General features: G+C 41.7%; 1 protein-coding gene across 2 annotated transcripts; it reads right to left on the reverse strand.

Annotated features, from left to right (window-relative positions):
• Nucleotides 1-354: 354 nt before the first annotated feature.
• On the reverse strand, nucleotides 355-12974 carry LOC119658578 (CCA tRNA nucleotidyltransferase 1, mitochondrial). Of its 2 annotated transcripts, none has more exons than XM_038066028.1 (6): nucleotides 12817-12974; nucleotides 12509-12732; nucleotides 2082-2365; nucleotides 1867-1993; nucleotides 1114-1530; nucleotides 355-1052 (listed from the first exon to the last, which is right to left on the reverse strand). In XM_038066028.1, exons 1-6 carry the CDS (start codon nucleotides 12877-12879, stop codon nucleotides 728-730), a joined length of 1440 nt encoding a protein of 479 aa, XP_037921956.1. In that variant the 5' UTR covers nucleotides 12880-12974; the 3' UTR covers nucleotides 355-727. The 2 variants fall into 2 exon arrangements, with proteins under 2 accessions (XP_037921956.1, XP_037921957.1); XM_038066029.1 differs by having other exon boundaries at nucleotides 12509-12751; nucleotides 12817-12955.
• Between the last annotated feature and the right edge of the window lie 1383 nt (nucleotides 12975-14357).

Here is a 14357-nt window from a genome sequence, read left to right on the forward strand (position 1 = left end):
ATCTGGAAATTTCTTGGCACACATAAGGTACCTCTCCATCCATAATAATGTGAAAAGGACTAGCTTTTGGCATCCGGGCAGCTGCCCGGTTTTCTCAGACCTCAGACGAAGATACCTTGGTAAAGTTTTCTTCAACGAAGAGTTTGCGCGTTCTCTGTCTCTGGAGAATGTTCCCAGGTTCATGAAAGCCTGCGAAGGCCCTAGGTAAGAGGCCGATGAATGGGCTATCTCTAGGGATAACACAATGGGCCTAACGGTCTGAGTGCTTGGAGCTAACTAGCTAGGGGCATACAAGCGAATTGAATAAAAGCTGAAAGAGGACACAATTCTAGCTTTGTTGAATAACGCCATATATTTGCTTCGAAATTCCAAATATATTATCAAACAACGTATCTAATTGAATTTACGATTAATTTGACAAGATTCGGAATTATTTTCGCTAAATGGTAAGGAACAAAATAAATGTGAACATAAAGGCTAAGGCCAATCAATAGCGATCGAGAATATAACAGCGAATATCGACAAATAATTTTTTTTTAACATAGTTACTACTAATCTGATTTTTAAGTAAATATTTATTCATATATTAAAAAGAACTTCATACTCAGATTCAAAGGAAGCAGTTACAATTTCAATAACGCAATCTAATAAAACTTAGAAGAAAAAATCATAAAACAAAAGCAAAAGTATTTACATTTCAATACATTCATTAAAAATACTTCTAAGATTATTTATTAACTTTCTGCTTTTTCAATTGCGGTGGATTCGCCTTGACATCTTCAAGAATCTTAGGAAGGTGAATGCGTAACAAATCTTCTTCGTTAATCTTGAAATCCTCATCTGCCCAAATGCCTTTCAACTGATTCATCACAACACCAATTGTTGCACCTGGAGGGCAACCATTGTCTTTCAGTTTACTTCCGTTGATTGGAAACGACGGACTTTTCCACTCCTTGAGTTGTTTATAGAGCTCAGGCATGTTATTATAGCGAAGGAGTTCCTCTACGTATTCTCTTTTCGCATAAGGCTGCATGCACAATTTCTTGTAACTCCTAATAGAAGATAATTGCGATTTATATGTAACCTCAACTGGATTAAATAATGCATTCTTACTTTAGGTCATCGATGCTTCTTGCTGATTCCCGATTTTGTGTTAAAAATAAAGCTAAATCACGTTCATACGCAGATAGTTTCAGTCTCTCATGCAATTTCATTGCATCTTCTGGTGAATGTAGCAGACCTGTCATGAACATTATCGGCAGAAAGTCATCTTTGAATGCTTTGCTAGCTTCCATAACACGATTGAATTCTTCAATGTTTTGTGGATCAGGCAATCCGATGTACTTCCCTATTCCACATTTTAACATGGTCAACATCAGTTCTTGTGCAAAGTTTCCAACTAATAACTTTCTGACTTCCGACCATATTCTTTCTCCGCTTATTTTTTGTAACCCAGTTGCATTATTTTTTATCGCTTCTAAGGTAAATTGGTCATGGTTGTTTGCTGAATTCGCTATGCGGCCATAAAATCTGTGAATGTTAGAAAATTCTTCTTGTGAGCAAAATTATGTTGTTCCCAAGAAGACTACACACAGGAGAAGCAAATCAAGGTTCCCGGCGGCTCGGAATATCATTGCATATACGCGAGTTAGGTATGAGGTAGCTAACTGGCACGTTAATGTTTGAAATTTTTCACGAGCAAGTGGTAAAGAACGTCGAACATGTGCAATGCTTTTCTTCCATCATACAAATTCAAGCAATACGCCGAGAGACGTATCTCCTGTATGTAGTCTCCTTGGTGGTGCCACTTTCGATCGTCGAAAAAACATGAATGGCCATGTCCCATACATTTATGATGCAACCTACCGGAAATATCTTAATATCCGCAAAAAATCCTCTTTAATCCGTGTATCGGGATCACCTACGAATACAACTCGCCTCATTTTCAAATCATCATATCCATAAAAATAATCATAAACTGATCCGTCAAACCCTATACAGAATATCAACAAATCAATTCCAATTCAATATAATCACAAACAACATTGTCAGATAGAGATTCAATATTCCAAAGTGCCCACCTAGGAACATGGAATTTATAGTCAAGTCTCTACGATTTGCATCGAGCTGCCAGTCTGTTGTGAATTTCACCTCAGCGTGTCGACCGTCGGTAAGTACATCGATTCTCAACGTGGTGATTTCAAAGTTCTCCTTATCGTTTATTCGTGGCGTTATTGTCCCATGCTTTTCGCCTTTCATATTTATCATTCGAATATTCTCTTTATTGAACATGTCTTTCATTTGATCTGGTGTTGCGGTTGTTGCAAAATCAATGTCCTTGGGGCTGATATTCATGAGAATGTCTCTGAAAATAGGATACAAACTCTTGCTTATAAGGAAGAAGGAAGGAAGAGAATTTCAGATACTGCGATTTGAATGAATGATATTTTTGGAAAAATGTGAATGGATATAAAATGAAAGCAATGTAATCAGAGTATTTCCGAATACCCCGGCAAAAAATGTTTTTGGCGAAATTCGAAGAATGGCTCCTGCACTTTGGCTCGACAATGGAATGGAAGAAGAAAACATTGCGAGACTAGCAGCTCTCTGTGCGAACGAAAATTATTTCACGTTTATGGGAAACATTCATTCGCATCGCTCCACGTTCATAATTTTCATTAGTATCTAACCTCTAACCTCTTCGCGAGTACAATGGGCCAACACGGCCTGAGTGCTCAGAAGCTGTAGCTTCTCCCCCACCATACACACACATCTAACCTCTGAGGAAGGATTGTTGCCACAAACTTATGCATCAAACTGGAGCATCGCGCTCTATTCAACTTTGACGTGCTATAACTTGGAAACAATGGAAAGATCTCCACCAAGTTTGATCCAGTCTGACGCTTCCTATTAAAGTCTACCTTACTGCAAAATTTTATAGATCTAGTATGAACGTATTTTGAAGCTTACCTACGGCACGGACTCTATTTTTTTTCAGATTTTTAAATTGGTAGTTTCTGAGAACCGATCTTTGAAATAATTCACCCCTTTCGGACCTCCGCACTCATCCTCTTTGCAACCAAAAGTCAAAACTAATATCTGCTTCTAAAAGAACTGATCGAGTATGAGAACCCCCCTTAAGTTCAAAATCACCTTCGAGGCGTGCCTAAAAGAAGGAATATTCCCTGCCCAGTGGAAAAAGCAAAAGTTGGTGTTGCTTCCGAAGCCTGGCAAGCCACCTGGAAACCCAGCGTCGTATCGTCCTATCTGCCTGTTGGATACAATGGGGAAGATGATGGAGAGAGTCATCTACAACAGACTCCTGCCCATCGTCGAAGCCAGCAATGGTTTGTCGGAACGCCAGTTTGGTTGCCGACGCACCCACTCTACGGTGGACGCAATTAACATGGTGGTAAACCTGGCAAAAGGTGCACTGATTTCTGGCGGCTGCTGTGCCGTGGTGGCGTTGGATGTGAAAAACGCATTCAACTCGGCCAACTGGAATAGAATTAAAGGGGCGTTGGCTGACATAGGTGTCCCCTGATACTTAGCCAATTTGGTGAAAAACTACCTCTCAGAGAGGACTCTGGTATGGGACGGATGAAGGCCCCAAAGAGTACATTGTCACAGCCGGGGTACCACAGGGATCGGTACTTGGCCCCCTGTTGTGGAATATCATGTATAATGAGGTGCTTGCTCTTCCCGTCCCAGAAGGGACTACGATTGTCGGCTTTGCTGATGACCTAGCTGTGGTTGTTGCAGCAAAACACCCAGAAGATGTGGAGGTTTACGCAACGGAAACAGTGAGAGCGGTAAAGTCTTGACTAGAAAAGGCCGGGCTGACCTTGGCGGACGCGAAAACGGAAGCGGTCTTAATAACAAAAAAATAACACTGTGAAAGTGGAGGTTGGTGGACATACGGTCGTATCAAAGCCGGCTATCAAATACCTGGGGTAATAATTGACACCAAATTGAGTTTTAGGGAACACCTAGAGGATGCATGTCGAAAGGCAGCCAGTGCCACCACGGCACTTGAAAAATGTTGCCAAATATTGTTGGACCAAAACATTGCCGGAGGTTGGTGCTAGCCGGAGTGGTGCGTTCCATCCTACTCTACTCGTCGCCTGTGTGGGCAGAGGCACTTGCAAACTCTCAGAGACGGAAGCAGGTGAACTCGGTTTACCGGCGAATGGCTTTGAGGGTTTGTAGTGCTTTTAGAACCACATCAGATGAGGCAGTATTGGTGGTGGCAGGCATGATCCCGGTTGACATTCTGGCCAAAGAAATGAGTGTCCTGTACAATGCAAGACGTATGGAGGGGCATGCACAGCGTAGAAATCCGGCAAGGTCAGAATCGCTTGATCTCTGGCAACGCAGATGGGACGAGTCTACGAAAGGTCGGTGGACGCACAAGCTCATTCCCAACATTAGGGTGTGGCTTGAGCGAAAACATGGGGAGACCAACTACCACATTACCCAGTTTCTCACGGGACACGGTGGTTGCTACAGGCAGTATCTGCACCGCTTTGGGTTAGATGATTCTCCGAACTGTCCCAGATGCGATGGCATACCGGAGGATCCAGAGCATGTGATGTTTCACTGCCCACGATTTGCGATGGAGAGAAGGAGCTTAAACCAGTTGCTGGGCAGGAGCGGGGCCCGGGAGAGCTTGGTTACTGAGATGCTGGAGTCCGAGGAGAAGTTGCTTGCGGTTGGCTCCGCAATCATCCAAATGCAGGAGGAGTTGCTGAAGGAACAAAGAAGGAGGAAAGCTGCAAATAGGAGAAGGATGAGTGCCTACGAGCAAACCTACCCCGCGAAGTAATACCTCAATGGTGCTCCCGCGGAGCTGGGGCTGGAGAGACCGGGGGTGATTTTTAGTGGGTGTGAATCCCACACGCGCCCGCTGTAGTTCCACCGTTCGGGCGGCGAAAAAAGTTCAACGTCCAACAGTGGAATTCACCACATGTGTGGGGCTCACAGTTCCCACCTTCTGAACCATTGAAAAACACGTCTGTCTAATGAGGTTAAGAGAGGATAGCTTCACAATAAAATTTGGTCTGCTTGCTAATTGTAAAGTGATGCACTTGAAAGCTGTAGGTATGTATCATGACTGATATGATCAGCCATATTTGAATGCAATTTGGTCTGAGCAAAGATCATCACGAGCCGTATGGCCGACATAGCACTGGTGATCTCCACTTTCAAGCTATGTTAGGAAGAAAGGGCGTAGTTTACGTTACGTCCCAAGGTCACCGCCAAGTCGCTCTGCTACGACTTTATTTCTTAGGTAGACAGACTTCACCTAACTTAACGGATCCAATATTCAATCCTCTGAGTGAGATGAAGACAAACCAGGAGCAGGTCGGAGAAAGTTGAGTCAAAGTGCGATAAATAGTAGTTGTAATGTTCTATGGAATCGTTATTCAAATTGTTATAGCAATTTAGTGCACGTTCCTCAAAAAAATTGAATGTTCATACCATAGCCAGAAATCTACCGCAGTGTCGTCCGCCACGTTGCCTTCTACGGTTTTTATCAAAGCCAATGACAGGTGCCTCGCAGATGTTGCATTGAATCGGGGGCGTAACACGCTATAGTCACGTACGAGATGAGAACATCCGTGATATGTATTGCATTCTTTTCCTCGGCCATAGGACTGACTTGGATGGAGTCAGAGGCTTTCAAATAATCATCGATCGCATCAACGCATCGTTGCTTCAGTCGGTCTTTTGGTTATTTCTTATCGATTTCGATGTTGAGGCCAATCTTAGAAAGTGAATTTTCGTCAGCGCGAATTACATGCCCATACCATCGAAAGCGTCTTTCACCGCGAAAAAGGGGCCCAAAGACTGCGCTTCATTTGTATCTGAGCCAGGTGAAATGAACGATGTAGTCAAGGAGGAACTAACGACATGCTCATGTCCTCACTTATGTGATGTATGTGGTCAGAGGGTGTTACCCCACTGGTCCAACGTAACACTTTTGTTCAATTACTGCGAAGTGAAGTTCATTATCTTTGATAGTCGACGAGCCCTCATATCCAAAGTGGGCAACAAGATCTGAGGCGTGTGGCGATGTGGCTAGCTCTTCATTGGAGTGAAAGCGCAATTTGTCCAGAGGAGAACCCAGCGCACTGAATAGGTCGTGTTGAAAATGGTCCCAGTTTGTCAGATTGAAGGATCTACATTTGTGCAGTCTGGGGGTGCTATAAATGCATAGAGGGGCTGAGGGCATGGTGGTCGGAGTGAGCTGGCAGTGAAGAGCAGCTAGTGACACATCCTGAGAGATTGGACGAGATTATAAAGCCGTCTAGGAAGGGGGACCCTTGTGTACTCCCGCCTTAATGATATCCCCGCTAAGGAATGGGCCTGACTGGGATAAAATTGAAAAGAACTTTATCGTTTTCATTGTTAACTGAGGCGCCTCAAGTTACATGCTTGGCGTTAAAATCGCCGCCGACGTCGGACAGACTGGGGGTGAGATGGCGACCTGTACCGCCCGGGCAGTACAGAGAGTCGATTAGGACTTGAGTACGCTGTCGCTTTTGACAGGCAGTTAGATGCAAGTGCATCCGATGGGATGGTATTTGCTCTTAGTCCCAATCTCACTAGGACGGCTGTACCTCTGTACGCGTCATTATTGAATATGATGCAACCGGGAACATGTAGTTTAGCGTTGGGGGTTTTCCCCAAGTCTAGTTTCATTTAGAAGAGTGAGATTGGGGTCAGTTTCCTCAAGGAATTTGTGAAGAGGAAAACGCTTGTCGTTTGAAATGAGCGAATTAGTGTTGAATGTAAGCACCTTAATTTTGGTTGTCTAGTAATTTGAAGAGGAATTTTAAATACGCTTCGGGTCTATTTTCAGAAGGAAGACGGAAGTCATTGTGATAGAAGACAGAGTTTATGTTCCAGAGGAAAGAGAATGACATGTGGAAAGGAGACCCGGCTTGCATGAAGAAACCTCTGGGAATGGAAGAGTGTAGGGGAGATGAAGAGCTAAGGATTTCGAGTCTTACTCAACCCCTGGTAACTGCGGCGAAAAGGGACCAATGAGGGAGGGGAGGGAGGGAGGGGAGTAGAGGAATGGAGTAGAAGGCCAGGCTGAGTTACGAATAGCAGAGAGTCTGTCTAGGAGAAGGGGGGAGTGAACAGAGAAGGCCTTAATGCGGGACACTTTTAGCTCCCTCTTTTGGTTGGATTGATTGCAACCTACGGGGACATTAAAAGAAATTGGAGTTCACTGCTAACTCTCGGCCGAGACGGTCGAGTGTACTGAACAATCAGTGTCTATTGCGGTAGTAGTGAGTGTGTGAGTTTGTGACATTCTGTTCAAAACAAATCAAGATATCAATTGTGAAAAAAACAAGCAAATTAGTGAAAAACAAGTCGGGAAACCGGAAGCTGGACGCTTCAGTTGTCTGAAAGTGGCAGAAAGCGAACAAGGGGGAATGAATCCCCGGTTGATAATCTTCGAAGTAAACTGAGAGTTCTGCGAAGACCACCACCATTACCATCTGAAATGGCGGGTGCATCCAACCGGTTTAGCATTTTACAAGTAGATGAAAATGAAATGGCAGTGGATAGCGATACAGTTAATGTGGTCACCGCCACTCAAAAGAAGGTAAAAATTCCACCTATTGTCTTTCCGAAACTACAGAAAGCCGAAATTGACGAGGCGATGGATAAACTCAATGTTACTGTATACTATGTCAAGTATTCAGGCATCGGACGGAAACTTTTCACTGACACTATCGAAGACTTTGACCGAGTTATTAACCACTTCAAAGTAAATAAGACTGAATTCTTTACTTATTGTCGACCAGACAAAAGGCCGATCAAAATTTTGTTATCGGGCCTGCACAGCATGGATAATAACAAACTGGCTGAGCTGCTTAAAACCGAATATGGCATTACCTGTCTAGATGTAAAAAAGTTTGAACCATCGAAATCCCGCTACACCGAGCAAACGTTTTACATTTTATATTTTGAAAAAGGTACGATCAAGTTAGCGGATCTCCGTCGAATAAAATCAATTCAGCGTACAATTGTCACTTGGAGTTATTATAGTAATGCACGAAGTGGCCCCACTCAATGTCACAACTGCCAGCTGTACGGCCACGGTAGCTCTAACTGTAATCTGCCTACTAAATGCCAAATTTGCAGCATTTCGCACAAAACAACTGATTGCCAGTATGCAAAACTTCAACCTGATCTAATTAGATCATTTCTAAAGTGTGCTAACTGTAATCTTCAGCATTTAGCAAGTGATCCTACTTGCCCAAAGCGTCAAGAGTATTTAAATTCTGTCAGGGGAGCCGCATCTAGACGAAATCATTCAAGTTACCGTCAGCCGACCAAAACCGCAGCCGTCAATCATTTCAACAATGAAAGCTTCCCTACTTTAAAGTTACATGGTAATTCGAATTTGCAGCAGAGAGCTTCGAAGTCGAACTTTGAACCCTCACGAACATCGTTTAGTCATGCTGTCAGGTACGGACTGCCTACGACCAATAGTAGAAATATAATTAATAATGCGAGTAACCTGTTTTCTCCAGAGCAAATGATAGAACTGTCAGCCGAGCTTATCACAAATCTTTCAGACTGCAAGTCTAGAACAGACCAATTTAATGTCATTGTAAACTTAGCTGTTAAGTTTCTTTACGGCCCATAAACTTAAAGTAGTTCTATGGAACGCACAAAGCGTTAAAAATAAGTCCGATGAGCTTTTTGACTTTGCAATAAGTGATCATATTGATATTTTGTTATTAACAGAAACTTGGCTTAAGAGTAAAGATAAGTTCTTTCATCCTAGTTTTAAGACTTATAGGAATGATAGGCAAGATGTAGTAGGCGGGGGGGTTGCCATAAGTTTAAGAAATAACATCAAACATAAAATACTACCCGCGTTCAAAACTGAAATTCTTGAAACTATTGCTTTAAGACTAGAGGAGTTGGATTTGAATATTGTCGTTGCTTACTTTCCAGGCACGAAGATTAATGTGCAGAAACTAAAAGCGTTTGAAAACGACCTTAAATTACTGATTAGTAAAAATGAAAAATGACTCCTTTGTGGTGATTTAAATGCACGACACCGTCATTGGAACTGTGTAAAAGCGAACAAGGCTGGCAAAATACTTTTTGACCTTGTTTGTGAAAGAAACCTTTTTATTCACACTCCCACAAGACCCACCTTTTTGAACCCTAGGGGTTACGACTCTACATTAGATCTTGTAATTTCAAACGGCCGAATCAGCATCGACCAACCTGTAACAGGAGACAAACTATCTTCGCCTCATTTACCAGTAGCCTTTCAACAACTTCTGAGACTTCACTATCAAATTCAGACGAATCAGTGGATAGAATTAGAATAAACTGGTTGAAATTTAAGAAATACTTGAATGATATTATACAGCTTAAAAATTTAAATTTAGCAAAGATCAGCTCTACCGACCAAATTGACTCCCTAATTAGTACCTTTTATTGCCATATTAATAGTGCCATAAAATTCGCATCCTATCCTGAGCAAGCCGATTTATTTCCAAACCAAGTCATTGATGAGGGAACCAAATTCCTAATTTCTTCAAGAAACTACTTACGGCGTCAATGGCAGAAAACTCGAAGCAGAAGCACAAAAATCGTGGTTAATAAGCTTACTAAAGCCATTCAAAGTCGAATCTTCAGTGCTAAAAACAAGCGATGGGGTAGAATGCTTCAAGAAATTCCTAAAAACGGTGGTAAATTATGGATATTAAATAAATTATTAAAGAAGAAGAAAATTATTCCGCCCATGCGGAACGCCGGTGATATTATTTACGATGATGAGTCTAAAGCGGAACTTCTAGCAAATCAGTTCCAAAAAGCCCATTTAGCGTCAGACCACTTAGGATCGGTTTGGTTCAACAAAACCTTTCAGGAGAGGGTGGCAAAACTGCGTACTTCACTCTGTGATTTCGATGCTCGTGAACTTTGTTCCCCCAGAGCACTTTAAGCTAAAAAAGGCTCCAGGTCCAGATCGGGTAACGAACTCAATGGTTAAGAACTTTCCTAGAAAGGCGATTGAAAACTATAATTTCATCGTGAACAGCTGCTTAAAGCTCTCTTATTTTCCAAAAGTTTGGAAGGAGGCTACGGTAGTACCCATTGTTAAACCAGGTAAAGACCCAAAACTGGCTGACAGTTACAGGCCTGTTAGTTTAATTTCTAGTTTCAGCAAAATTTTTGAGAGAGTTATTCTAGCTCGTGTTAATAAGATTCTAAATCTAACGAATTTATTACCTGATTTTCAGTTTGGCTTCAGACCTAAACATTCAACTTCACATCAGGTGTTTCGGGTGACCAGCGAAATCCAAAAAATTTTCAAAGATAAAGAGTCCTTAGGATTTCTTACTTTAGATATTCACAAAGCGTTCGACTCTGTTTGGCACTATGGCTTGGTATACAAGCTATTACTGTTCAGGTTTCCAATATATCTGGTCAAGCTTTTACTATCATTTTTAACTGGAAGAAGGTTTACAGTAAAAGTAGGTAGCAAACAATCCTCAGATCGATCGATTCCAGCGGGGGTTCCTCAAGGTTCTCCACTAAGCCCTACACTGTTTAATATCTACACCTCGGACATTCCAACTGCCCCAGGGTGTAAACTAGCTGCATTTGCCGATGATGTTGGCATTATTTCTTCCTCTACCGATCCTTCAACAATTATGTCATCTCTTGAGAACCAGCTGGATTCGCTGTATCAATTTTATTTTAGGTAGAAGATTAAAGTGAACCCTTCTAAAACACAAGCTGTGTTCTTTACGAAAAAAAGATGCAAAGCTAAGCTGCCAAGCAGAGACATAAATTTTCTTGGGGAGAGTATTAAGTGGTGTAATAGCTTAACATATTTAGGAGTCGTCTTGGATAAAAAACTTACATTTAAAGATCATACTGATTCAATTTGTTCGCTGCTACACAGACATTCTAAACTATCGGTAGACAATAAATTGATTATGTTTAGAATGGTTATCCAACCAATTATTTCATACTGTGCTCCGGTTTGGTCTCAATGTGCAAGAACACATAAACTTAAAGTTCAGCGTGCGCAAAATAAAATCCTCAAAGTAATTTTAAACAAATCGTTTGACTTTTCAACTGAAAAACTGCACAATGAGGCAAAAGTCAAATATGTTGAAGATTTATGCTTATCGAACTCCATCAGATTTATGAACAACTGTAGAACTGTTGGCAACCCTCTAATAAATATCCTATGCTCGTCATAAATTCTAGGTTAAGGTAGTTCAAGTTAAGTTAAGTAGGTTAAGTAGATCTAGTAATTTTGAACAAGGTTTTTTGCACTTTTCCTTGGGTAATTCATACCATAGAACGAATTTACTTATTTGCGATGCAAATTTTAATTTTGTAGAGTAAAGATGTGTCTGGTATCTACAGCCATAAGTTCTGCTATTGTATAGAAGGTTAAGATCATGAATAAAGCCGAACCGAACCGAATAAAAGAAATTGGCTGAGTGACCCAAATGGATTGTCTTGGACATTCGAACAAGGGCAGTCCATAGAGGCGTGTGGGCCCGCGCAGTTGACCCATCTGGGGTCATAGTCGCAATTTGAAGAAATGTAGTCAAATTGATGGCACTGAGTAACATCTTTTCTGGATTTCTCCCAGCTAATCCGCTGGTGTAGTACGGTTTTTAGTTAAGGGACTATGGTGGCACTTGCCTCGGAATTGAGAGTCACGCGAAAAGGCTTAAATCGGTACGGTTGACCCTTGACCACGAGGTGAAAAGTTTTAACGTGCAAGTTGGCGTAATCTGTGCCAATTCCTTGATTTCCGTTGCCATATTGTCAGAAGTGTATTTGGGTTGGTTTCCTCCTCTCCTTAATGGTGAAGGAATGACCTTCTGGTTTGAAGGCCTTGACTAATTTGAAGAGTCTCTTGTGAGTGTTACGACAATTGAGCCGGACTTTAGGCCTGTCGGTCGGCATACTAGTAACCTCGCGTTTAACAGTCTGTTGTGAGTTTATGTTCTGAATAACTAGGCCCAGAGCTCTGACAGTCAAGCCGTATAGCAATATCGGTGGAAGAAAATGAATTTACTACTATCTTTAACTACCGGCGGGCTGGCTGATTTCGATGTTCCTGTGCGTGTTCGGGCGTTTCTGGGCGGAGTCATCAGCCTCAATTCAAGGATCCACTCCAACTTTTATCAGAAAATTCACCAAGAAGTAGGCTCGGCAAGAGAACAATGAATGTAAACTAAAAAACAATAAACGAGATACATATCTGAGTAGTAATATTGTGAATTTAGCGGTCAGTAAAAGCGGGTTTTCTGGAATTCAAAGAAGGATTCAGTGTACCGAAAGCAAAACGTACAAGACGTAGGGCAAATATTTTGACCTTCTCGTTTTGATAGCGTAAAGCTGAATGGATTTAATAAACTATTTCTTCTCCTCTCTAAGAAGGGGCTGCTGCTAAAAAAGTCTGTGAAAACTTAAATATTAAATGAGAAATTACCTTACAGCCCCACCGGCGATCCTGATCTCGTGTCCATACTTCTTGAACAGATCGATCAAATCGTACAGTTCATTAGTGAAAATTGACTTGAACTCTGGCGTGTCCAACTTTACCACTACCGGATCCTTGCGAACTCGAAGCGTCCCTTCCATCTCACGACGACGTCTCTCAAGCAATTCCCTATCAGTCGAAACAACAGTCGCAAATTGCCGGTAGCTGTTGCGCTGTATGGAAAGGATGTTCCTTAGAGGTTAAGTTTGCGGTTTATTCGTTCTTAACTAAGGAATGCTTTTATAATCTGAACATACAGAGATATGCTTGTACAAATCTACAAACGAATGAGATTTGCACACTAAACGGGCGATAAACATTACTCCCCGAAAACTGTGACAGAAATCGAAATAATATTCTCTTGACAGCACTTGATGACATTAAACAACTTTCCAGATGTATGTGAGGTCCAGTGGCAGCGGTAGAAGTACTTGGAAGACTAAAGGGGTCGCGTTCAATGAATGTTCACACGGTGAGTATTAGTTAAGACGTGCCGAAAAATTTTAAATTAATTCATTTCTATGTATCTGATAACTCTTAGAAGAAGAGGGATTGCCATTTTCTATATTAAAACAAATGACAATAGTTTGGATATTCGGAAGAATCTCTATTAAATAATTTACTGAACGCACCCTACTCAATTTTCGCCGAATTTTGCCTACATGAATCTCATAACTCATAGTGACGTCACTTGGGTCGTGATTATCGACTAATACGTTTCGGTTTGAAAATCGTTGCGAATACTTTATAGAGAAGTGTTAAAATTTGTGATTTTAAATGGCCATAAGTAGTTTCACGTATTCATTTATTCATAGACGAAAACGTGCAAATCTCACCAATCCATTAGCAAGTGCTGGTGGAATGTCAAACACAGCTGATCCGATTTTCGTTATATCTCACTCATGCTCAAGGGCAGAGCAATTTGAATTCGTGTGTACTCACACTGTTTTCCGTTTTTGGAAGGGCAAGGGGGAGTGTGGTACCTGTATACCTGTATAGTATCCATCTGTGCCTGGGTATTTCCTTTGTTTACTTTTTATTTGCACTGAAATAAACAATGAAGCGAACACTTCAAATTTTCGACTTTTGGAGTGAAATTCTGGCGATGCGCGCATTTCATGGAACTACCACATCGGTAGCTTTCAAATATAGTTTGCTTGAAGCTACGCAAGATGGATGCCATTCAAATGCGTAATTTTTCGCTCAATCAAATATGCCTGACATGTTCTTTTCATCCTACCAAGACCACAGTTAGATACTAGCCAGCTACCACACTCCCCCTTGCCCCTCAAGGGGGGTAATCAGTGCGAGTACACACGATTTCAAATTGTTTTGCCCTTGAGCATGAGCGAGATGTAATGAAAATCTGATCAGCTGTGTTTGACATACCGCCCGGACTTGCCAATGGATTGGTGAGATTGGCAAGTTTTTGCTTATGTATAAGTGAATACGTGAAACAACTTTTTGCTATATGGGTGAGCACGCCGTAGTACCAGAATAGCAAAAGCTCAACGATCTCTCTCTTACCAATACGAATATTATGCCTTTTCCTTGTTTAGCGTCTCTGATGTGTACAGATAAGCTTCTGCAAGCTCATTCGCAAGTGGGGTCATTTTAGTTCGGGTACTGCCTATAGTAGATCTACTGTGGCCAAGACGATTTGACAACTGTTATGCTTTGTCTCTCTTTAGCGCCTATCATGGGTGCAGATGTACACAGTGTGGTTTCGCAATACATTTGCAACTCGGGGCAGTGTGAGTACTGCCTAAGTTTTCGCTCTAGCTCGGTTGCTTGTTTC

The sequence above is a fragment of the Hermetia illucens genome, chromosome 6, assembly GCF_905115235.1.
Source record: "Hermetia illucens chromosome 6, iHerIll2.2.curated.20191125, whole genome shotgun sequence".
Taxonomy (NCBI): domain Eukaryota; kingdom Metazoa; phylum Arthropoda; class Insecta; order Diptera; family Stratiomyidae; genus Hermetia; species Hermetia illucens.

Bases quoted from the DNA above. Each gene is read 5' to 3' on its own strand.
- LOC119658578 (XM_038066028.1), bottom strand. From the start codon at position 12,879: ATGTTTATCGCCCGTTTAGTGTGCAAATCTCATTCGTTTGTAGATTTG. The intron at 12,733-12,816 runs GTATGTTCAGAT...CTTTCCATACAG, and splicing joins ATTTGTACAAGCATATCTCT to CGCAACAGCTACCGGCAATT. The intron at 2,366-12,508 runs GTAATTTCTCAT...TCCTATTTTCAG, and splicing joins ATCGCCGGTGGGGCTGTAAG to AGACATTCTCATGAATATCA.